The sequence below is a fragment of the Protopterus annectens genome, chromosome 5.part0 (genome assembly GCF_019279795.1).
Source record: "Protopterus annectens isolate FY-2018-M chromosome 5.part0, PAN1.0, whole genome shotgun sequence".
Taxonomy (NCBI): Eukaryota; Metazoa; Chordata; order Ceratodontiformes; family Protopteridae; genus Protopterus; species Protopterus annectens.
In genome coordinates this window covers 399,680,107-399,706,056 of record NC_056735.1, presented here as the reverse complement: position 1 = coordinate 399,706,056, position 25,950 = coordinate 399,680,107, and the positions used below count along the sequence as shown (strand labels likewise).

Sequence of the window (25,950 nt, the reverse complement as noted above, 5' to 3'; positions counted from 1 at the left end):
CTTAATGCTTGTTTCTTCATCATCACAGAAACCATCTGATAGCATGGGTGCAAGTACACAGCCTTGCTTGACTCTGTTGATAACTGGGAAAACATCGGAGGAGTCTCCGTCGTCCAGTACTCGAGCAAGCATTCCTTCGTTTAACTGGTGCACCCTATTGATGAATTTGCTTGGGCAACCAAACTTCTCCATGATCAGCCATATCCCCTCACGACTGACAGTGGCAAAGGTTTTGGTCAGGTCCACGTATGTTGTGTTTTATTCCTGGCATTTCTCCTGAAGTTGACATGCTGCATATATGTCCCCTGTCCCTCGCCCCTCTCTAAAGCAGCACTGACTCTCTGGCGCCTGTCCATCTTCTGTGTGTTGCGTGAGGTGGTTGCGGAGGACTTTGGGAAAGATTTTGCTTGCAATGACCAGGAGAGAGATTCCTGTGTGGTCATCACAAGACTGCCCATTTCCCTTTCTCAAGTAGAGATGGACGATGGAGGCATCCTTTAGCTCCTGAGGGATAATTTCCTGTTGCCACATGATCTTGAAGAGCTCAGTGAGCTTCTTTAACAAGACTGGTCCCCTTGTCTTACAGATTTCAACTGGAATGGAGTCGGAGCCTGGGGTTTTACCATTGGAGAAAAGCTTAATTGCTTCCTTAACCTCTGATTCCTTTGGAGGTTCTGCCAGGGAGGTGTTAATGCTGTCTTGTGGCATGCGGTGTGGTCCATGGCTTTGACATTGATGGAGGAAGGAAGTGCTCAGTCCATCTTTCCAGGATGGCGTTAGTCAGTGAACAGGGTGGAACTGTCAGCACTGAGCAGTGGTGGTGATCCAGAGGACTGTGGCTCGTAGATGGTCTTTACTAACAGCATATTTCTGGATGTCCTCTGCCTTTTTGCTGAGCAAAGAGTCTTGCATCTCTTTGAGGTTTGCTTGCACCTTGCTTTTGATGGAGTTGTAAGCTGCTTTCCTGGTTTCAGATGTAGCGTCTTGCTGAGGGATCTGAAGGCTTCACGCTGCTTATCCAGCAGCTTCTGAATATCTTCTTCATTGTCTTCGAACCAGTCCTGGTGTTTGTGTGTGTTCAGGTCCGAGTGGGTGAGAGCAGTGTTGTAGACCACATTCTTAAAGGCTGCCCACTCCTTTACTGCACCATTGATGCCAAAGCTGAGCTGGTCAAGCTTACTGTCAAGGTCCTCACTGACGTTCTGTCTTGCTGACATTTAGGCCCCTGTTGGTCTTTTTCCCTTCTGTGTGCCACCTAGGCTAGATATGCATGTTGAGTTTTGAGAGGATGAGTCTGTGGTCTGTCCTGCAGTCTGCACCACACATGGCCTTAAGTCTAACATCCTGCCTGTCCCTTCTCCTTACTATGATGTAATCAATGAGATGCCAGTGCTTGCTGCATGGGTGTATCCAGGACATCTTGATAAGGTTGGGTAGGCGGAAGACTGTTTCTGATCAACAGGTCATGAGCTGTGCAGGCCTTCAGAAGTAGATGACCAGTGCTGTTGCTTTTGCTGACTCAATTACTCCCAATGACTCCTTCCCTGTCTGGTAGTCTGCACCAACTCTGGCATTGAAGTCGCATAAGATGGCAAACTTCTCCACCTTGGGCACAGATACTATGAGGGACTCCCAAGTCTTCATAAAACTTGTCTTTGATGATCTCTGGATTTGTTGTGGTGGGGACATATGCACTGATGAAGATGGCGTGGTACTTTTTTTTGAGGGGGAGCCACAGAGACACGAGTCTGTTATTGAATCCTTTTGGGAGGCTGTCTAATTTGCTGATCAGATTTAGTTCTGATAGCAAAATCCACTCTTGCTTCATGATGTTAATCACTGCTGCATCCACTCAAGAGAAAGATATAACCAGCTTTAACTTCTGTCAGCTGGCCTTCGTCTGTGAACCTGGTCTCACTGAGGGGTGCTATCTGGTTGTTGTACCTGCCAAGTTCTCTTGCGACAAGTGTTGTCTGTGTCTCAGGTCTGCCTGTTTTGGATCTATCTGTGAACGTGTCCATATTCCATGTGCCATTGGTGAGCAAAGTCAGATGTTTTTTTCTTTGTGATTTGATTTGACCTCATGGTTGGGATCCCTGCCTGCCATGGCAAGCAGGCCAGGGATAGGGTGAAGCAGACTATGTTTAGGGCACCTTTTCTCTTCACTTCCTCAGACCATGGAGGTAAGCAGAGTGATCCTATATAAGGCTGCTCAGACACCCAGGGATTTTCCGAACTCTACTGCTACTTCGGTCCAGTAGAGGGCAACCCATTGCCCTGGGCCACCTGTATGTGAGGTTGTGGCTACAGCTTCTAGTGTATCCACACCTGCTGATTCATTATTTGCCCATCACCACAGGACTTGACTGGCGGGGTGATGTCTTCACTTGTGCGTGAATTGTATTATAGTGAGAGAGTTGCACAGATCGTCACTCACTCTCTCATCCCTGCCTATCTTGGTTCAGTGGCAGGATGTAGTCAGGATGACTGGAGATGGGTTGGGATGCAGTGGGATGGCCAGCAGTGTCCTAATGTCTCACTGCACCCTATTTGCACTCCACAGCACTTTGATTCAACGTGCAGGAACGCATACTCAGCAATCTGTTTTTTCCTCTGCACAGTCTGCCGGATTCAGTCTTCACGTGCATAGATAGACAAGCCCTGACTCGCCAAGGGTTAGTCAGCTACCCTCACCTGGTTTTGCCATCCAGTCGAAGCCAACGCTTGGGGATGTGGCTGCTGTTGCATGCAGACAATTACAAGGAACCACAGATGAAAACAGAATGTCAGGTGAGGACCAAGGTGGATGAACTACTCAGGGGAGCACGACATGTTCGCCCATCAGAGGTACTACCTGTCTCGCACACTCGCACACTCACACACTCACACACTCACACACTCACATGTATAGGTTCATAGGTAGGTACTAGGCTATCTGCCCGAGGGCATTTATAAGCCTAGCCAGAGTGTCAGCTTTCGCTGCCCCATTGATTAATTAACTGAGCCTCTGTCAAGAAGAGCCATTGAAGTGATCCCAGGGGTGTATTTTCTGTTACCCATGTTTAAAAAGCATATATGCATTATATGATGATTCTGTGGTAAGTTAACCTGTCATATTTGAAAAGAAAATCTTTTGTAAGAAAATCTAACTATTTCTTGTGCATTTCTATCATACAATTTGTAAAATTAGTGTAAATAACATTATATTGGATGACAAGTGAGAAGTTCTCTTGTAGCTCTGTGCCACCTTCTGGATTTGAAAGTGGGTTTATTAGGCAATCCCCTACTTTGGACTGCTATGTGTTGGCTTACTGTCTAGAGTAGATCACAGTCATAACTCTTACTGCCACCAGTTTCATTCTAGGATTTCCGAAGAGGAGGTACCTAATGTTAGTCTGCATCCTGTATGTCGGTGATCACCTGACAATTTATCTCCATTATCTGGTGTGATTCTTAGCTGAATAAGTCACGGTTGAGTTGCTTCTCACTTATCATAAATAGTCTGTCCTCTGTAGAACATTCCTTCACCATATTTCTTTTGGTGCCTTTTTCTCTGATTCTTTTTCTTTCATTTTCATCTCTCCTTTTTCTGAGGATGTTTTTGCAAGGAATGTTGCTGCTTATGTTATGCTTGAACATCAGGCTGTCTGCTGTAGCTCAAGCGAACTGGATGTAAAATGTTCTTGTGCAGGTTGGGAGTCATTGGAAATTATCTTTCAAGCTCCATATACAGGTCATAGGTTCATAGGTGTGTACTAGGCTAATGGCCCTGGAGCCTTTACAAATGTAGCCCATAGGATTACCCTGGCATTGTGCCACCTGACATTACTTCCCAGTGCCTCTGTCGAGTTGAACCACTGGAGTGATCGCCGTAGTGAATTTTCTCTTTCCCATCCACTCATTAAGATTTTTCTTGAAGAAGGCCAGTGAGGTGCTCTGTTTGACATGTATGGGAAGTCTATTCCATGGCATATTTTGTGTTAGGATCTTGATATAGAATCTCATCCTTTTCCCCAAAAATTCAGTTGGAGGATTACCTGAATTGCTGACTACATCCTTGATTTTCCTAAAACCTTTCTCCATTTTTGGTGTGTGCAGTTCTGTAAGTTCTGAAGACAATTTTGCTTCCTCCCTTTTCTTTTCACTTTAATATTCTTTTGTCCTGAGGGGTATAAATCCTCCTCTCACTGCAGTGTTTGATATGGATTCAGCTGTCCTTAAGGTATCGACAGATATATATTTCTCATGCCTGAGTGTTTTCTATCCCATTCAAAGTTATGACTTTGGATATGTGCCTGAATTCTGCTGTTTTCCTGTGAACTGATTTTTGTCATTCTCCCTCATCATCATCTTCTTTCGGCTGTTCCCGTTAGGGGTCGCCACAGCAGATCACCTGTTTCCATTTCTTCCTGTCCTCTGCATCTTGCTCTGTCACACCAACCACCTACATGCATGTCCTGTCTCACCACATCCATAAACCTTATCTTAGGCCTTCCTCTTTTCCTGTTACCTGGTAGCTTCATCCTTAGCATCTTTTTCCCAATATATTCAGCATCCCTCCTCAGCACATGTCCAAACCAACGTAATCGTGCCTCTCTGGCTTTGTCTCCAAACCTTCCAACCTGGGTTGACCCTCTAATATATTTATTTCTAATCCTGTCCACCCTCGTCACACCCAGTGCAAATCTTAACATCTTTAATTCTGCCACATCCAGCTCAAACTCCTGCCTTTTTGTCAGTGCCACTGTCTCCAACACATATAACATAGCTGGTCTCACTACCATCTTGTAGACCTTCCCTTTCACTCTTACAGGTACTCGTCTGTCACAAATCACTCCTGACACTCTTCTCCACCCACTCCATCCTGCCTGTACTCTCTTCTTCACCTCTCTTCCACACTCACCGTTACTCTGAAATATTGACCCCAAGTATTTAAACTCATCCACCTTCGCCACCTCTACTCCTTTCATCCTCACCATTCCTCTATCCTCTCTCTCATTCACACACATATATTCTGTCTTAGTCCTGCTGACCTTCATTCCTCTTCTCTCTAGAGCTTATCTCCATCTCTCCAGGGTCTCCTCCACCTGTTCCCTACTCTCACTACAGATCACAATGTCATCTGCAAACATCATAGTCCAAGGGGACTCCTGTCTGATCTCGCCTGTCAACCTGTCCATCACCATTGCAAATAAGAAAGGGCTCAGAGCTGACCCTTGATGTAACCCCACCTCCACCCTAAACTCATCCATCACTCCCACCGCAGACCTCACCGCTGTCACACTACCCTCGTACATATCCTGTACCACTCTTACATACTTTTCTGACACTCCTGACTTCCTCATACAATACCACAACTCCTCTCTAGGCACCCTGTCATATGCTTGCTCTAAGTCTGCAAAAACACAATGCCATTACTTTAAGCAAGTGAAGGGGGTAGCAATGGGATGGCACTTGGGCCCCTTGCATGCAAATGTGATTATGGCCATGTAGGAAGCCAAATATTTGTTCAGATCATCCTTTATGTATTGTATAAAAATGTGCGCATTTTTTTTTTTTTAGATTTATTTTTTGTATGGAATGGTTCCATGGACAGCATACCTGATTTTATGGATTTTCTCAATACATCTACTGAATGTTTACAATTTACATATCGGGTAGATGAAAATAGTGTACCATATTTGGATATTTTAACAAAGGATAGATCAAAGGGGTGTCTGAAGGCTAATATATACAGGAAGAAGACTTTTATTCGAACAAGTTCCTACATTTCACTAGTAATCACCCCTATCATGTTAAGAGAGGGGTGCTAAAAGGACAAATGGTGCGAGCTGCAAGAATGATCACCTTAATTGATGATTTTATTAATGAATGTAATTTTATAGGGCAAATGTTTATTAATAGGGATTACCCAAAAGACTTGGTGGAGTCTATAACCCTTGAGGTGATAGAGAAAAGCGGGAATTTTTTTATCCTCTTGGAAGCCCATGGTCCTGTTGACATTAATTTTAATATGGGGGAGACAAGGATAGTACAGCCCAACATCTTGATGAATGGGAATGGTGATCTTAATAATCCCCCCATAATGAATGTCCAGAATAGAAATTTGGCCTTTACCACCTAGTGATAGTGAAGCATTATGGCAGATACTAAGGAAGAATTGGTCATTTATTTTAAGTGATGGGGAGGTTAGTAGATTTTTGATTTTTGGGCACCACCCCTAAAGTAGTATATAGAAAGGATATAAGATTAAAGGATTGGCGTGCTATGTTGGTAGATATGTATGTGGAGCTTTTCTCCCTGGGTCTCCACTGAAAAAGGGCTCTTGCCTAGCATTTCTAACCCGGTTAACAAATGTCAAATAAATGGTAGATAAATCAGGTGTTTCAGCTAAATGGCAATTCTGAATGTCCATGACTTTTTCTTTTAAAGTCTATTTATGGACAATTCAGACCAATAAAGCCAAACCCTCCAGCTGTGGACATGTATGTTTCTGCCTTCTTATGGCATCAGCACAGCATAAGAGGAATGTTTGACTTTTGGAAACGCAGGGTTGTCGTACCCAACTGATATCCATAAACATTAAGGTATCTACAAAATATCCCAACTAACAAACTAAAACAATGAGTAAAAAGGTCACACAGGAAAACCAATTGGTGAAAAAAACACAAAAAGAAAAACCTAGCAAAGCTAGAATTTGTACTGTGTGATACCTTAAACCTCTTTTATCAGAGGTAACATGGGATATATGCCAATTACCCTTTAAGGATATTGGGCGTTTCAGCTAAACGGCAACTCTGAATGGTTTAATATTAAAAAGTGACACTATTTGTAGTCCTTTGCCCCCCCCCCCCCATTATTTATGGCTTTGTACAGATTTTCTGCTATAAGTGGTTGAGACATATGGTCATTGTTAATGTGACACCCTGACCCCATGTACAAAATGGGGGGAAAAGATGGCTGGATTTAACAATAACTTTTTTAATCCAGTTCAGGGTCTTGTGGAAGAATTGTGAACTAATCCTGAATAAGACAACAGTTAATTGCAAAATACATGCACGCACTGCTATAGTCAATTTGGAGTCTCACCAGTTCACCAAAGTCTGTTTTTGGGGACATAATAGGCAGTAGTATCATTTGCAGCAAACCCACATGAACATGAGGAAGAAGTGCATACTCTGCACACAAGGCCTCCCGCTTGAGAACCAGACTGGAAAGCCAGCCGCTGTGAGGCTGCAAGACTGACTACTGTGCCACCCAGGCTTGCATTTTGCAAGACCGCTTGATCTAACAGAGAACTAGACAGAATAATATCTTGCATTACGGGCAATGAAAAGCTCTGCCAACCAGAAGTCAGTATGCTTGCTGCTTCCCTGATAGGCTTGTAAATGCATAATCAAGTTGATGGGGTGGTATCTCTGGGGGTATGCAGCTCACCATGTCATTCAACTGGTATATTTTCTCCTATGAGTTAAGTTGCTTGCAGGTGAAAGGATGAGGGATGTACTATTTTCCTTTGTGGAATTTTATCTAAAATGAGGTCCAAAAAAGTGTTAAAAATCCTGTCCTACTAAAACTTATTGAGTGCACTGCAATAGTTATGTCGGGGCTAGCCCCCCCCCCCTTTGCTGGTGTGAACCTTGGCTCTGGATGATTGTCACTGTTAAAGTGACACCCCAATGCCATGTGAAAAAATGGGGAAAAGGGATTGTGGCTGGATCTTACTGAGTACTCTCCAGCTATATCGAGTACACTCTGATACTAGCCTAGATTAGATTCAATTAAGGGGGGTAGGTGTACCTCTGCTTGGAATCTCAAAAGTTATATAGCACCATAGTATATTCAGTAGGCTATACATTACCTAATGCTCAAATGCAGTCTTCATCTTTTGTTTACTCAAATACCATTTAAGGCTTATTTCATAAAAGATTGTGCTGAACTTGGGCAGCCTCCATTCTGACTGTATGGTGTGGAGGTTTTGGGGCTCACTTCATTTTAATTTGGTGTTCTATATCAATGTAATCTACACTTTACATGAATACTTCCAGTATAGCCTTCCTCTTAATAGACCCTTGGACCTCTCACACTGTATGCCATAACAAGTGAAAGGTGGCCCATTTTATGCGGAGGGATGAGAGTTAATTCAGTACTTAAAAAAAAAAAACTTCCTTTTAGATGCAAATAACCCAGCTATGATGGTGTGTGCTGAATCTTTCTCTGGTCTTACAAAGTTAGTGTTAGTAGTCTTGTGGAAACTTGTACCAGCCTGTGAGCTAGTCTGCAACTGAATAGATGAGAAGTGAAAAGTGCAAAAACAGAGAGCTTTCAAATAGGAGATTAGTAGCAACAGTTGGTTAAACATTTGTTTTACTGTAAAGAATATAGCAGCAGCAAACCATCTGCTTGGTGAAACCATATGAATGAGTAGCATTTGATGAAAAGTTGTGTAAAGGTAAAGATCTACACCATACAATGTGACCAGTAGTCTCAGAAGTTACTATCTTTAAGGCAAATGTTTCTGTGGTGTTTACAGATTTTGAGAGGATAATGCTGATTCACTGCCTTAACTAAGTGAGCAGAAGTGTATAGAAATTTGTATAATGAGGGTGGGGGTGGGGGGGGGTGAGATTAGGCTGGTATATAGCTAAAGCTAAGCCTGTTAGCAAACTACAAGTCTTCTTGTTGATCAATTCTGACATCCAAAAAAGTGTAATCCTGTTTTTGATTTTGCTAACTGTGGAGTGTGGAGATGATTGAAGGTGCATACTTGGGACAGACTGCTGACATTCTTGCAAAATTGAGGGCAGTAGAAATAAAGGTGCTGAGGTGCTGGAGGAAGAGAAGCTCTATAGTGTTATGTAGATGTATATGGGGTAAACCAGCCAGGCAACGCTGTGCATTCAACTCCTTAAAGTAAAATTGTTTGTAACACGCTTCAAACTGTATGACATAAAAAGTATGTATGGTACACTGTTTGAAATTGTAAAAAGAGGCATTACTAAACCATTTATGCTTCGCATTTACTAATTAAACATACAACTGAAGATGAGCGGGGTAAACTGCAGGATTGAATATGACAACGTCTGCTATTCATCTATAAACAAGTTTGGGCATGCGTTACCATGACACTGTCTTTTTACTTTTCCAAGACATCTCATGATTGGATTCATAGCATGTAGCAAGTAATTCTCCTTAAAGCAAGACCTACTATCTAGTATACCTCCTACTTAGACACCTTATTAAAGATTAGATAGGCAACACCACTTGCAAGACTGCAGAGAAACTGGAAACCAGTTGAGCATGCAGAGAAACTGGAAACCAGTTGAGCATGCAGGGAGAGGTTAAGTACTGTAGCATTACATTTAAACAGGAGTCCAAGTAGAGATGAGAAAGGAAAAGAAAATAAGGAAATACTGTTTTAACGTTTGCAAAGCAAGTCAAATGTAGGTCAGATGTTTTCAAAAAATTAGCCAGTCAGGTCTTCATTTTGTCATCTTTCCTGTCTCTTGCCTCACTGTACATTGTAGGATACCCCCATTATCAATTTAAAATTGAAAGCAAGATTGGATAGTTGGCTTGCATTTACTTTGACAACATGTACATATAGGAAGAATAAATGTTATCAAGTAAATGTAGATTTTGTGTCCATAGTGTATTAAATTCAAACAAACTGAAATGTTAGCCCCTTTATACAGGGTTCATGGTGTAGAGGGGTAAAAAAACAGACTGACCCAGATGATGACCCAAAATCGATCTTGGCAATTTGGGTTCTTGTATAGCCATCTAGTGTGGAAGGAGTGGGTGACCAATGCCAGCTCTTGCCCTTCCTAGGAGAGGGAGGACAGTCTGCTGTATACCCAGCATCTTTTGAAGGAAAAGTAGTGACACATGCTAAAGTTGGGACTTCGGATTGGTTCTAACAAACTCCCCTGTTGCTTTTGTGGAAGTGTGTTCACATGCAATGGAAAAAGTACAGTGGTGTTAAGTGCACGCCTAGTGGTTTGGTTAGGCTGTATAGAAAACCATCTCTCCTCTCACCAAGCTTTGTTTGGCTTAGACTGCTGGAGATGTTGTGTACCTCTGCATCCTGTACACAGCTAGTGTCCATCCTTAAATGCAGATTGTCCTCCTCTAGTGGAAGTCAGACCCTCATGCCATTTGGATAATGTCAGCACCTGGTAAAGTAGAAAAAGGTTTCTGTGATGGGGAAAGGAGACCAAAACACCTTTCATGGCTGACTGAATGAGAGCCTTCCATGAATACTTCCACCCCTAACAGTGCAGGCTGACTATGGTCGATGGAGGAATGAATAGACAAAATGGATCATAGTGTCTCGATGGGTGAAGAACACAAGAGGGCAAAATGCAAATAGATGACATTAACTCCTTTATCATGTGCAGCCCTAGCCTGATAAATCTAACTTGAAAAATAGCAAACTTGTTTTATTTTCATGCCTATAAAAGTAGGCACGTAATAAATGAGCATAGAAAGAAAAAGGTAGAAATAGAAATTCACTCTGTGGTACAATAGCCTTGAAAGTCAGAAACCTAGAAGAGGAAAAAATAATCTCTGAAACTTCTTTGGATGAGGTACATTTTAAGGGACCTCCAGTTTCACATACGGAAAGAACATGGAAGTGAGTTCCATAGGTCATGAGTATGAGATGAAAAAGACCTGAGTTCAAAAGACTTTCAACTTTGGTTTTGCCAGCAGCCCCAAAGCAATGAAGTGGAATACACATAACAGCTGGAAGGACACCAGAAGATGTTTTAAATAGGTGAGACTTTTGCTATGTAGTACTTTAAACACCATCACAAGAAATGTAAAAGTGATTAAGTACTTAACAAGGAGCCAGTGTAGAGAATGAAGAATCCAAGGGATATGACTAAACATAGAAGCGTCTGTAAGGAGCCTTGCTGCTAGCTCCTACACTTGGCTTCACCCTGTTATACTGAGTAGGAAAGGGTATTGCAGCAGACCAGGTATGACCAAGGCCTGTACAGCCATTACTAGGTCCTCTGGAAGAGTAAGGTGGTGCTCTTCATTTGGTGTCAGCAAGACCAGATGAAGGTTGGAACATTATCCAGAAATGATAAGCAGCCTTTTAGGGTCACACTGAGATTTCATAGCTGACACAACTCCAGCCTGTGATTTCAGTAGGAAGTATTGGGAAGTATGACAAGAAGGGAAGGGAGCAGATAGATCAGGGGTATAAAACACCTTGGACCTTGACCGGGTCATTAACCACTTGAGTGAAGACAGTATCAGTACTGTATTGAGATTGAAACCCAGAAAGAAAAATGAATTTCCTGAGTCTGTGAGAATTAAGAAAAGCACCAATTTGCTTACACACGATTTCTTCTGTAATCTTCTCTAATGCACACTTGTAAGTATGTGTAACCATAGGCAGTCATAAATGAATGCTTCTGTATTGCTGCTTATCTTCTGGAGTGCCATCTGTACCTGATGAATTTTAGAGTACTTCAGAAGGCCCAGGTTAGAGGTGGATTTGTTGAGGATTGGGATGATTGGAGACCTCATTTAAAGCATACTTAACAATCATCCTCAAAGGATTCAGCTGTCCTAAAAATGAAGCACCTGGCATCTTCAGGTAAGTCATAAGCTACCTAGATAGGTCAGAAGCTAATCAAGAGAAAGTGGAATGCAGATCTATGTAGAAGTGTCTGCTTGAAATTTATGAAGGTGTAGTAATCAACCTTATCCAGCATTCAGTCTGGAAAATCTCTGGGAAAATGCACGCCCACTCTGCGCTCACAGAAATGCCTCCTACCTAATCAAGTCTTCTGCACTCACAGAAATGCCTCCTTACCTAATCAAGTCTTCTGCACTCACAGAAATGCCTCCTATCTAATCAAGTCTACTTGTCTGTGAAGAATCAAGAAGCTGTTTTTTGAGTGAGAGGGTTAGCTGCACAAGCTGTTGACTGCTTAAAAAGAACATAACTGGTCAATTCTTTACACTGTAAATCTGCTGAACAAGTATCACACATTCTTACTTGTGATCTCTGATGGAGTACCTAAAGTAAAACAGGGCCAGGACCAGTTTGCCCTCTAAAAGTGGTCTTCCAAATTTCTCATGTTCTGTACTTCTCAGTGCCCTATGCTTCATGTAGAGCTCAAAATCTTACTATACAGTAACAAAATAAGATGCACCTTCACACAGCTGTTATATTCAGTGCCAGCAGCTCCAGGGCATCTAGTGCAGTCAAGCAGGAGATGGTTAAGTACAGAAAACAAGTGTTGTCTACACTAATCAAGTTCTCATACTTCATCAGTTTAACTTCAGGGGGGAAAAAATAGGATAGATCAAGGATAAACCAAACACCAGGTTCAGAGAGTGGCCATGCTGATAGGTAGTAGAGAGAACTTGAGTAACTGCAAAGCCTTCGTAATGGCTTCAAATTATTTTGTAAGAGCCATATAATTGTCAGACTGAGATGTTGAAACCACCCAACACTGACCATTTTAGATGACCCAGCACATTGTCAATGAAGAAATGCATGAACTTGTGTCTTTTGTGCTCCTTTGTGGACAGTAATCAGATACAACCGTACAGCTCTTTCCTGCCTGCATATGACATTGAGATGTTGTGTGCCCTCTGTGGAATGTGGACCAGGCCCAGATGTGATTTTAAAACGAGTAGATACTGTCTTATTGCTGGGGCAATAAATGACAAAGGCACATAGAGGCACAAAGGATGCCGGGTAAGCTGTAGTCAAGCCTGGGCTTGCTCAGAAATTGTCAGATCATTGTCAGTAAGTCAGCTATAACATAGGTTCATAGGTAGGTACTAGGCTATCGGCCCAAGGGCCTACAAAAGCCTAGCCAACAAGTTTCCATGGCTTACGCCACCCAAGAAAGTTATTTTACTGTCCCACTGTCGAGCAGAGACACAGAAGTGATCCCCGGGATGTATTTCCTATTTCCCATCTACTCATCCAGATTTTTCTTGAGTGCTAATGAAGAACTTTGCTTGACATAGATGGGTAACTTGTTCCGGAGTATAGGAAGTCTCTGGGACAGGAATCTTTCCCTCCAGCGTGTCCTGTTTATTATGGTGACAAGGTTTAGGTCCCTAGAGCGTGTAGCTCAGAGGGATTGGGATTTCTTTAGGTGTGACATGTCCAACAGCTCTGGGTTTGACATAGCTTTATATGTTGGGCAGAAATTACCTCGGAGTAGGTGATATGCTACGGAGTAAAGCTGGAGTTTTTTGAGGCGGACAGTATAGGGCATTTGTTTGAGGCCAGTAATCCTCTTTGTGAGGTACTTCTGTGGCCTTTCCAGCTGCTGCAGATGTCTTGTGAGGTACATTCCAAAATGGGCATTGTACTCTGTAATGGGTCTGAGTGTCGAGTAGAGGGGAAAAATGACCTTTTTTTTTTCGTGGATGAGAACCCTTTTATGATGTGTGCCATGTAGAAGGACTTCCTGACTACTGTGGCGATGTGAGTATCAAAGGAGAGACTACTGTCCACTTGGGTCCCAAGGTCTCTTATCACACATTCGGTGTTAAGTAGATTGCTGCCTATGTGGTCATTCATGGGTACAGAGTTTTTACCAAAGGGGATGACACTGCACTTTTTGGCATTGAGCTTGAGGCCATGGCTCTGACACCAGGCATCTGTCTCAGTGAGGTCCTTCTGTAGGATGTCTGCATCATTTGGGGACTTGACTATGGCTCCTAGTTTGCAGTCGTCTGCGAAATTTGTTCGCTAGAGGCCTTCTGTGTTAGCCTGTACTTCAGAGAAGTAGATACCAAACAGGGAGAGGTCCCAGGACAGAACCCTGTGGTACTCCACTTGTCACTGCTTTGAGGTCAGATTTGGAGTTTGCAACTTTTACAGTGTGGGTTCTGTCAGTGAGCCAGTTGGCAACCCGTCTTGTGACATAGGGATTTATACCTAGTTTAGTGTGTTTAGCTATAATTCCAGAATGGGGGATGGTGTCGAAAGCCTTGGCAAGGTCAAGATAGGCTGTGTGAACCACCTTACCCTCATCCACAGCTTTGGTGACTGCCTCAAAGAAGTCGATCAGGTTCAGGAGGGATGATCTGCCTTTCACAATCCCGAACTGGGTGGGATCCAGAGTTTGGAGGTTACCAATGTCTTTGAGTTTCATGATGATACGTTCCATGGCCTTGAAGACCAGGCTCGTCAGGCTAATAGGTCGATAGTTCCCCGGATCGGTGGTGGCTCCCCCTTTGTGGAGTGGGATAAATGTTGCTGTGCGCCATTCAGTGGACACAAAGCCTGATGCGAGGCTATTATTGAACTTGAGGCTTAAGTGGGGAGCCAGTTCGTTCTGAAGTTCGTGTAAAATGCAGCCTGGGATGTTGTCCGGTCCTATGGATACTGTGTTTTTGGCTTTAGAGAGTGCAGCTTTTACCTGAGTAGTTGTGATTACAGGGACACTGCTTTCTTCCTGTATAGATATGGGCCCTTTAGGGAGTGAGAGGGGGTTAAAGTTGGCACTTGACCTATCTGCCAGGATTTTGGCAATATCAGTTGGTTCTGTAATTTTCGTGCCTTTGTGCTGTAACTCAGAGCAGATCTGGGTGTTGCCATTTAGATTCTTGACATAGCTATAGCTATAGAATGCTTTGTGGTTGTCCTTGAATTTAGTGGCGATTTTGTTTTCATAGCTAGCTTTGGAGGATCTTATAAGGGATCTCAGCTTATTACTGAGAATGACCAGGGAGCTACTCCACTCATGGGATTTTACTCTCTTTTGCAACAGTTTCTTCCTTCTGTTGTACAGTTTGTTTATGGCAGGGGACCACCAGATTGGCTTCCTTTTTTTGGAGGATAGCATCTTTGTTCTGTTTGGGATAGCATGATCCATGCACTCGTAAGTGCTTATAGAGTGCATTTGTGTAGGATTCAGCAGTGATAACTGTATTGTCCATCTGCATGGGTGTCATGAAGTTTACCACTTCTGTGTTAAGAAGCATGAAGTTGGCTTTGGAGAAATTTTTTACTGTGGTTTCCTTAATGGAGGGGTGAGGGCGGGATGTGGATATCCAGGGTGATAAGCTTATGGTTGGATCAGACCAACAAGGAGTTGACTTCAGGTGTGGAACACTGGTCACTCATGTTGGTAATTACTAGGTCTAGGATATTGTTGCCCCTGGTGGGGGTGCGGCTAAGTTGATCTAGGGCAGTTTATGAATTCCAGAAAGCGTTGAGCTAAGGAGTTGGTACACGAGTAGTTTTCCCTGTTAATGTTGGGGGTAGTTGAAGTCGTCCATTATTAGGGTGTTTGGTTGAACCCTAATATTTTCCAGTACATCAAGAAAAGAGGAGTGGGAATCCTGGGGCATGGTGAGGGATCTGTAGCAAGCTACAATTTTGATTGCAGTTTTGCTCAAAGTTAGTTGCACTTCAGTCTTTTTGCAGTTGGATACAACATTGGGAATACAATACCCTGTACAGAACCTCTTTTCTACAAGTCCCAGTTTAGGCCTGTGATGTAATTCAGACTCACTTAGTATCATGCCCGCAAGATGTTTTTTGATCAACAAGCATTTCCCCAAAGTTGGTAAAATTAAACCCTAACACTGACCAGGAATAAGGCACCTTACTTGTGAAAAACCTGGCTGTGCCGTCCTCATCTCTAAATAAATTTCAGTTGGCAGAGTATGCATACATTCACTTGGATCCTTGAAGACCTAAAAGGTGGAACAATTACAGGAGGTATCGTAGATGTACTCTATCAAAGTGCTGCCAGGTCTATGCACAATGAAATGCTAAAATGATAGCTATTAAGTTTGCAGGTTTATACCACAGTCTGCTTTTCAAGTCAACTAACTACACAAATTAAATTCAATTATATTGAATATAGTTATAGAACTAGATAAGAGCAACAGTTAAAAACAAGCTGTATAATATCCATATTAAACAGAAAAATGTCTTGTGTGGGAAAGTGCAAGAAAAATCATGTGCAGCTATTTTTTATTTATTTATTTTGAACTTAGCTGAAGTCTTGGGATGACAGAATGGCTTCCCCTCTACAAATCCAATTTCATGGATATTTTGTTTCATTTTACTGCTATTTCCTGCTCACAAACTACTGACTTACAAGGGCAATACTTCTGTATTTGCATTTATCACTCTCACTTTGCTTTGATCCAAAGTTTGATCTTTTCTGCACTCTTTCCTTTCTCTCTCCCTCCTTTTTATTTTATTTTGTATGTAAATATCACATTAATGCTGCACATGGGCTGAGTGCAAAGTACCAGTTTATTAATTTAACAGGTTTTGCATCAGCGTGCATTTTATGGACAAAATGAATTATAAATTGCAAAACTCTAATATCTAGCATTAGTGTCCATCTGTAATCGTAGGAGATTGCCAGGCTAATGGCTCTGGGGCCCTTACAAGCCTAGCTAAGAGTTGATCCCCAAAAGAGAAACCTCAATCATCACCTGTTGCCCCTGTTTAGGTGGAACCCATGGGACATTTGTGGTTGCCCATCCACTCATTAAGGTTGTACTTGAGGGTGAGCAACGTACTTTGTTTGACTTGTATGGGGAGTCTATTCCAGAGATGGGTCAGGCTCTGGAAGACAAACCTGTCTCTCCAGCAGGTTTTGTTAATGTCACATATTAGATTCGAGTCTTTCGATCCTCTGATTTAGTAGAAGTTTTATGAAAGATGATACAAGGCAAAATCGGGGGGCTTTCTGCAAAAATCATGGACAGATGAAAAGTAATAGTCAGTGACAGGCAAAATCAGAGAAAATGTTTTGGACTTTGTGCTCCATATGATGTGTGTGTGTGACATGAAACACAAGCACCCTTCACATTTATTTTCACATAAAAGGAATGTTGAATGCATGGCTGTTTGAAAACCAGATTAAACATCAGCGTGTAACCAACCAGATTAAACATCAGCTTGTAACCAACCTTAAAACTGAAAACTAGACAAAAAAAATACAAGCAAAACTGCCCCAGTCTGAACATCTCTATCCGTATGCCTTTCTCTCAGTAGCTAGCTAGCTAGGTAATGGACTCTGACCCCAGTGTGATATCAGCATGTGAGAAAGGAAGCAGAATTTCTTGCATAGTAATCAGTAAGGGGTTTGAATGTTAATGGCTATGGAAGGCATTTTTGGAAGAGGTATTCCTTAAAAAGAAAAGTGGCTGTCTTTCTGTCATTTACCTTTGCATTCTCAAAGCAAGTAGCTACTGAGGAATTGCCTTTTCTGTGCAGATGGTCTACTTTGATTTTTTTTTTTTCCAGTTTGTCCGTGATCCTGAAGTCTTGGTCCCACTAGAAGCTGATAGAGTACTACAAAGCTCCTATGTAAACTCTGTCTTTGTTTTGGCTTCTCCCACTTGGAATTGACACAGCGGATCATCAGAACACAGACTGATTGGCAGTGGAGTTTTTACGGTCTCTACAGAAGAGAGACACACACACACACACCTGCATGTCTTTAAAACTCGCTCGACCGCAGGGAGGAGACGCATATTCCGCACAGACTGTGTTCTAGCAGAGAATCGAACTGGAGAACCTCTAGCTGTGAGGCAAAAATGCTAACAGCCGTACCACTGCAGCCATCTCCTATGTAAACTCAATACAGCTGAAATATGGCTAGTGGAGGTATACTTAAGCCATAGTCCCAGCAGACCCTAGGATCAATGCAGTCCATGTTCCCAGGAAAGATCAAAAGACCTTTACACAGAATCGGTGTTCAGCACATAACAAAAGCAACTGGTAGAGAAAAAGTCAAAGTTAGGAGCTAATGCAGCCATCAGAACATTCCAGGGTAAAAACCACAGCTGGTAAACAGACAGCAGGTTTTTTATAGCTGGATATTTTCTCCTAACAAAACTTAAAGCATGCATCTTAAAGATGAAGCCAGCTTGAGTTAATAACACTTTATAAACATTATCATAGTCCTGATATCCATTCCCTCCCATGTCAACAAACTCTTGTAAAGGTTTATCAGTTAACTGGGCTAAGAGGATTTTAGCTTAGTCACTGTGGTACCATCCGTTCTTGTGGGTGGATCATTTTAAGGACTGCTTCATATATCTTGTGGGTGTTCATCGTGCATACAGCTGCAGTCATAACAGATGGGTTATCCTGCCGTCAGGCGGGTCCTCGGTCGGCCGAATTCCAAAGTCTAGGTCCGGCGTCGGTTGTCGTCGCTTCTTCCCTGACGTCAGTGCGGCAGGGGTATAAAAGAACCAGCCGACGCCATCTTCTCCTGTCTTTCTTGCCTCGCAGTGCCCGAAGCAGAAGCGGTTCAAGTGCCGGTCGGCCAGCTCCTGAGATTTACGAAAATATTTCAGCCGAAGTCTTCTTGAAAGCTAAGTACCCCGTTGGGGAAACTTTTCTTGCCTCAGACCGATGTCAGACAAAGTTAATAATTGCATTTCATGTGGGAAGCAAATACCGCATAAGGATTTCCACTCTCTTTGTATTCCTTGCTTAGGCCCAGACCACGACGTCTCGGCCTGCCGTTTTTGTGCAAGATTCAACAAACGCACTATTAAGCGTTGGGCGGAGTTTGCCCATCACTATTTTGGTAAAAAATTTAATTATATTATGTCGTCGGATACTCCGACTCCAGTTTTGAGTAAAAGACTCAAAGATAAGGACCGACATACGAGGTCTGCGACTTCTACTGACACCACGCTAAGGCCGACTACCGGTCCTCAGCGAGGCGCCTACGCAGCCTCCGAGTACCAATGACACTTCATTACCGGTGTCTTCTGTGCCCGAGGTCGCAGGCTCCTCGGCCCCCATTCCGACTAGATACAGACGCCACTTTTGGCGGGGAAACCCAGAGTTTAGACAGGCCTGCCATTTCTCAAGGTGTCTTCAGGCCTTCCTCCTTCTCTATTAAGGCTTTCACAAAATCTAAAGAAGCCATGAAAACTAAAAAACAAGGATCACAGACCCCCTCTCAAGGCCCCATGCCTAAAAAACAGATGCTCAAAATGGCTGAGGATTTGATTAGTCTTATCAGGGGTTCTCAACCCCCCTCTGACAAAAGGCCCAGATTAGAGGAAGACTACCCTTCCTCAGGTCAAGCCTCTATTACCTCTGAACATTCTGAGGACCAGGAATATACATATTCCCCTTTTGAAGACTCTGATGCAGAGGAGTCTATTCCCTCGCCCCCCCCCGAGGACTACTCCTTTGGGGAAATCCTACATACTTTGAGGGAACACTTTTTCACTGGGAAGGCCAAGATTACTCAGATTCCAAGAAAAGGCTCAGGGATTTTCTCTTGCTCCCCCAGCATAGGCCTCTGGCTATCCCTCCTGTCTTAGAATTAGATGATGTGTACACAAAAGCCAGCCTCAACCCAGATTCTTTACCTCCAGCTCCTGTTAAACCAGATAGGTATTACCGGGTTCCGGATTCACACCAGTTCCTATACAAAAGCCATACTGCTGACTAAGAAACTATTTCACAGGGTCCCAAGGGAATTAAGGCCTCTACTGCTAAAAACCCATTACCTTCAGAGAGAGATTCCAGAGCTTTAGAAAGGTGGGTGAAAAAGGTGTATACCTCAGCCACTTTAACCATGAGGGCATTAAACTGTCAGTTCCATATGTTAAAGTATCGACAGTTTTTATTATCTGAGTTGAAAAGTAAAATGACACAACCTGAGCAACCAGATTTAAAAGAGTTGCAGGATTTGTTGCATAGAGCAGAGCAAGTGGGTAAACATACCTTGCAGTGTGGTTTTGATGCTTTAGAGGCCTCATGTAGAGCTGCTGTTACAGGGTCTGTCATACGTAGACATGCTTGGCTCAAAGAACAAGCCTTACCAGATCATGTCAAAGCTAAATTACTAGATGCACCTCTTCAAAAAGATGTATTGTTTGGTGTTAAAGCTGAGGAGGTACTAAAAAAATGGAGGAAAAGGCGAGATCAATGCAAACAGTGAAAGATTTCCTGCAGGTACAACCTCCACGTTTCAGCAGAAACTGGCCTTCAAAAAATTGGTCCTTTCCAGCCACGGACAGACCTCAAGGAGGCAGATACAGGCGCCCGAGAGGTAGAGGGCAATCTCAAGGATCATTCAGAGCCAGGCAATGGCAAGCACCAACCCCAAGAGGTGGAGAAGATAGATCACAGTCCTTCAGAAAACAGACACAATGACTTTCCCCTTTACCTGCCAAGCAAAGCTTTAATGGCAGCACCTTTAGGCGGAAAACTGGCATTATTCTCAAAAAATTGGCATATTGTCACAAAAGACAAATGGATCCTGGACATTATAGACAGAGGTACAGATTCCACTTTCACACCCTTCCAAAAATGAGAGGCATGCCAAACCTGCCACAAAATCTAAGGGCAGAGGCACAAAAACAAATTTCACCTCTCATGGACATGAAAGCTGTTCAGGAGGTGCCTGCAAAAGAACAAGGTCAAGGGTTTTATTCCAGATTATTCCTGGTACCAAGGAAAGACAAAGATTGGAGACCTATTTTAGATCTATCCATCCTAAACACATATTTACAGGTACCAAAATTCAAGATGCTCACATTACAGCAGTTTCTTCCCATGCAGGGCAAGGAGTCTTGGCTGGTAACATTGGACCTCGAGGAGGCATACCTGCATGTCCCTATCAGACAAGATTGCAGAAGATACCTCAGATTTCTTGCAGGTTCAACCCATTATCAATTCTCTGCATTGCCCTTTGGCTTATCTACTGCGCCCAGAGTGTTTACCAAATGCCTGGCATCAGTAATTGCCTTCTGCAGACTTCAAGGAATACAAATATACCCATATCTGGACGACTGCCTGATCCAAGTGGACAGCAAGGACATTCTGAAACACCTGGCGTTTGTAATAAGATTGTTGAACTTTCTGGGATACACAGTCAACAAAAAGAAATCAAAGCTAATACCCTCTCAAACAATAATTTTCCTGGGTGCCAGCTTGAATACAAACACCCAGATGGCCTACCTTACACCAGACAAACAAGGGCAACTATCTCAATACTTCAGCAAAATGGCAACCTTCACCAGGCTGACTGCAAGGAAAGTCCTGCAGGCTCTGGGATTCATGGCATCTTGCATCCTGCTGATCCCATGTGCAAAACTGCATATGAGGAAACGTCAATGGTACCTAAAAAACTTATGGTCTCAACACAGCCACAGTTTGGAAACAATTATACCACTCATTCCATGTCTTCAAAAGGAATTTCTGTGGTGGGCTCAAGCATGCCAAAGAAACAAAGGTCTCCCTTTCTGCATACCTCAAGCAAATCAAATCATCACAACAGACGCCTCGGACTATGCCTGTGGGGCACACATGAAAGATCAGTGCATTCAGGGAAAATGGTCCAAAAAAGAGAAGCACCTGCACATCAACCAAAAGGAAATGCTAGCAGTGCAAAATGCTATTATGGCCTTCAAAGACCTACTGCATCCAGGCCAGCTATTGATAAGGACATACAACAACACAGTGATGTGGTACATAAACAAACAGGGTGGGGACTCATTCATACCCCTTGTGCAGACTAGCCATGACCCTTTGGAACACAGCTTTGGAATTGCAAATCCAACTTCAGGCACAATTCCTGCCAGGGAAGGAAAACACACTGGCAGACAGCCTACGCAGAAATATGACAGATCCACACGAATGGAAGTTGCATCCTCAAGTTTTTGCAAAGATAACTCAGGCATGGGGGCAGCCAGACATAGATCTCTTTGCTACCCACAGAAATTACCAACTGAAAAAATTTTGCTCAAGGACCTATCATCCACAGGCCTGGAAAGTGGACGCACTCTCCTTCAACTGGACAACATTGACCGTCTATGCCTTTCCGCCTCTCCCTCTGCTGCCCAAAGTTCTATTAAAAGCCAGAGCAGAGAGGCCAAAAATGATTCTCATTGCTCCAGACTGGCCAAGACAACACTGGTATCCACTCCTGAAGAGCCTGACGCATTCCCCACCATGGATCCAACCTCTAGTTCCTCTTCTGTTGTCCCAGCACAACTTCAAAACTCTTCACAGCCAGCTCAAAACCCTAAATCTAGCCACATGGAGAATTCCTTGATTTCACAACAGACCCTCCTCTCCAAGGAGGTGCAGGATGTCATCTTGGAGGCCAGAAGACCTTCTACTAGAAAAGCCTACTCCACCAAATGGAAGCAGTTTTGTGCCTGGAATCAGAAAAAGGGCCAGAATCCTTGGGTAATAAATATACCTCAAATATTACAGTACCTAGCTGAGATGTTAAACAGTGGACTTTCCTTCTCCTCCATCAAAATCTATGCTTCAGCCATTTCTGCACAATACAACACAGATCTTCCTTTATTCTCTCATCCTCTCTTAAGACAGTTCCTCAGAGGGACTAAGAATATAAAACCCCCAAGGAAACCAGTCCCTGCTTGGGACCTCAATTTCATATTGGAAAAACTGACCCTTCCTCCATTTGAGCCAGCTGCTTCAACAGAACTACAATATTTGTCATGGAAAACTGCCTTCCTTCTGGCTATCACCTCAGCACGCAGGGTTTCGGAACTACAGGCCCTCATGGCTGTGCAACCTTTCATCATTTTCCATCAGGACAGAGTTTCCTTACGAACCAACCCTACCTTTATGCCAAAGGTAGTATCCAGCGTAGCCTTGAATCAGACTATCCACTTACCTACCTTTTACCCTAACCCACAAAACAAAGGGGAAAGACTACTGCATTCCTTGGACATTCACAGACAACTACGCTGCTATTTGGACAGGACAAAGCCATTCAAGAAATCCGAGCAACTCTTTTGTGTCCTATGCTACAGGTGCTCAAGGAAAGGCTATCTCCAAACAGACAATCTCAAAATGGATAGCCCACTGCATATGCTTTTGTTACTCATTACATGGAAAAGCTGTGCCTTCAAGCATCAGGTCCCACTCCACAAGGGCCACAGCTACCTCTGCAGCTTTCCTCAGGGGGGTTTCTACCAAGGACATTTTGGAAGCAGCCACTTGGAGTTCAGTGCACACTTTCTCCAAACACTATCACCTTCCACTTTACTCAAAATCTAGAGCGGGATTTGCCACAGCTGTCTTGCAGGGCATCCTTGCTCCTCCTAGTTCCACTTAGTGCCTGCCACCCCTACTTAGCTTTAGGATTCTACCCATCTGTTATGACTGCAGCTGTATGCACGATGAACATAGTACAGTTTTGTACCTACCATAAATGTAGATGTTCGAGTGCTCATACAGCTGCAGTCCAGGTTTCCCTCCCTCCATCCCCTCTTAGGACAGGCCTAATGACAAACACCTTCTCATACAACCTATTTGGAGTTTTCTTTTATGGTGTATTTGCTTGCAAACTACTGTTTTTTGATTATTCTATATTGCATGACTACATAAGTTTATGTTTTGCCTTCCTTCTGGGGGCAAGAAAAACTGAAGAAGATGGCGTCGGCTGGTTCTTTTATACCCCTGCTGCACTGACGTCAGGGAAGAAGAGACAACAGACGCCGGACCTAGACTTTGGAATTCGGCCGACCGAGGACCCGCCTGACGGCAGGATAACCCATCTGTTGTGACTGCAGCTGTATGCGCACTCGAACATCTACATTTATGGTAGGTACAAAACTGTACTTTTCCTCCCTGATTAGTTGTATAAGAGGTGAAACTGTCCATCCCCTTGGCGGCAGCAGCAGGAATATTTTGAAGTAATTTACTCCATAATCATCTGTTGACACAGGAACAAGTACAGACGTACTCCATATGAAACTTTCAACAAACACTACAGGACTTCTATCTGTTTGGGGAAAATTTCACTCTGTATATAGCTTTTCAGGCAGTGAAAGATACAACTCCGAGGATATTTTTGGCATGCACAAAATTATGCCGTGCATGTCCACAGTGAAAGGCTCTGAAACTTATTCTTGAGATTGTGCTAGTCTGTTGCAGAATGCAAATGCATATTCATAGGTAGTATGGCATTTCAGCTGTCAAACTACTACATGTCTTTGCGAGGAAGTTGGAAACTACATCATTTGCAAGTACTCAGGTCACTACGTACACTCACGCACTTGCACAGTTTGGAAGATGAGCAGTTAATCTCCTGTATTTATTTGGAGGTGAGAGGAAACCAGAGCACCAAAGACCCATGCAGTCAAAAAAAGAACATGCAGATGCTGCTAGAAGGCACCCCAGCCAAGAATTAGACCATAAAACCCTTTGCCGTGAGGTGATAGTGTTACTCAATGCACCACTATGCCTCCCAAATTCGAGTTGTGTACCAGAAAACTTAACTGAATCCTTGGCGTAGAGTGTGTTTGCTGAGAAAATTAGGCCAATTTTATTGAGTCCTTACAGCAAAGCATGAGAGGCAGGATTGTATATGGAGTAAATGCACACGGCAAAGGTTATTATTGGAAAATAGTATGCCTCAGATATTGTTTTTAGCAATAGAAATGATAAAATGTGCGGAATTTGCAGGTGAATTGGCAGTAATGCATACAACACAGTAAAGGGATTTCATCACCAAAGTATGGATTGCAGTACATCTAAAACCTGTATAAAAGGGTTACAAGTAGACAGCACACAGTTTCTTGGTGTAAATTTAAGCAAGAAAATGCAGTATTGGAGGTTAAATGGGACATACAGGATCATAGCAAGAGCCGGTAATACTGAAAAAACTAAATCTTTATTAAAACCATTTGTCAAATGAATCTGAAAGGAAATTTAGCATTGGTCACATACTCTTTCTGCTAAGGAGAAAAGTACAGGATTGTACAAAACAAGCATTTTGTTTACATAGTTTGCAATGCTGGAGTCTTCGGAAAGTTAACCCATTCTGGGTGCAAATGAAAATAGAACAGAAGTATGTGAATTTTAAGGTTGATATTGAAAGGAATATGCCCATTATTTATGAAGAGTGAACAGAGATTTTGAAAAGTAATTTGAATTTCTGACCTTGCATTGAAAATATGTCCATAAGAATGTATAAAAATAGTACTAAATGTTAATGTGAACACCGTTTATGATTAACACGAAAATTTTTACCTTTGACAGTAGTTTAATATGCTAGCCTAAACTTGTTTGGTATAAAATCTTCTTCTTTCGGCTTTTTCCCGGTTAGGGGTGGCCACAGCGGATCACCTGTCTACTCATGATTGGCAGTGGAGTTTTACGGTGTCAAGTTGCCAGCCCGCCGCCCAACCTTCCACAGAAGGGGCACACACGCACGCACTCACACCTAGGGCCAATTTAGAGAGTCCAATCCACCTACAGCATGCCTTTGTGATGTGGGAGGAAACCGGAGCACCCGGAGGAAACCCACGCCACCACAGGGAGTACATGCAGACTCCGCACAGAAGACACCCCAGCCGAGGATCGAACCGGAGAACCTCTTGCTGTGAGGCGGCAACGCTAAACGCTGCACCACCATGTAGAACTCCTATAAACTTCAATTAATAAACAGCTGTGTAAACTTCCATGGTGGTGCAGCGGTAGCGTTGTTGACTTGACAGCAAGAGGTTCTCCCGTTCGATTCTCGGCTGGAGTGCGGGGAGTGCCTTCTGTATGGAGTCTGCATGTCCTCCACGCGGTTGGGTGGTCGTAATGGGCGTGCCTTCGTTGAAGGTTGAACGTCGAGCTGGCACCTCGGTGTTCATGAAAATCTACTGCCAATCATTAGTGGACCGGAGTTCCGCTGTGGCGACCCCTAACCGGGAAAAGCTGAAAGACAAACAACAACAACAAAACGTACTTATTAAATCTGTATTTGGAAAAAATGGATATGTTAAAATGAGCCCCAACTAGTGTTAATTTTTCAGCAGACATCCGACTTTAAATTTGTCATACCTAGATCAGTTTTTTAAGCTTTGCATACCTGGGTAATAGAAGCAAGACTGTTAAAAAAATAATTACTCCTGTAAGATACTTGGTATATGTTTTTCCTCTGTCACCTGTACTGAAACCTGTTGAACTGTTGTGATTTGTAAATA

The 25,950-nt window shown here is 43.1% G+C and overlaps 1 protein-coding gene across 1 annotated transcript in view; it reads left to right on the top strand.

The window, feature by feature from the left end:
* The first annotated feature begins 11,589 nt into the window (after positions 1 to 11,589).
* The window catches only part of SLC19A2 (solute carrier family 19 member 2), a 132,607-nt gene continuing 118,246 nt past the window's right edge, over positions 11,590 to 25,950 (top strand). Inside the window, exon 1 of the mRNA XM_044071839.1 lies at positions 11,590 to 11,611. Within this exon, the coding sequence (XP_043927774.1) occupies positions 11,590 to 11,611 (22 nt within the window). The remainder of the gene's footprint in view (positions 11,612 to 25,950) is intronic.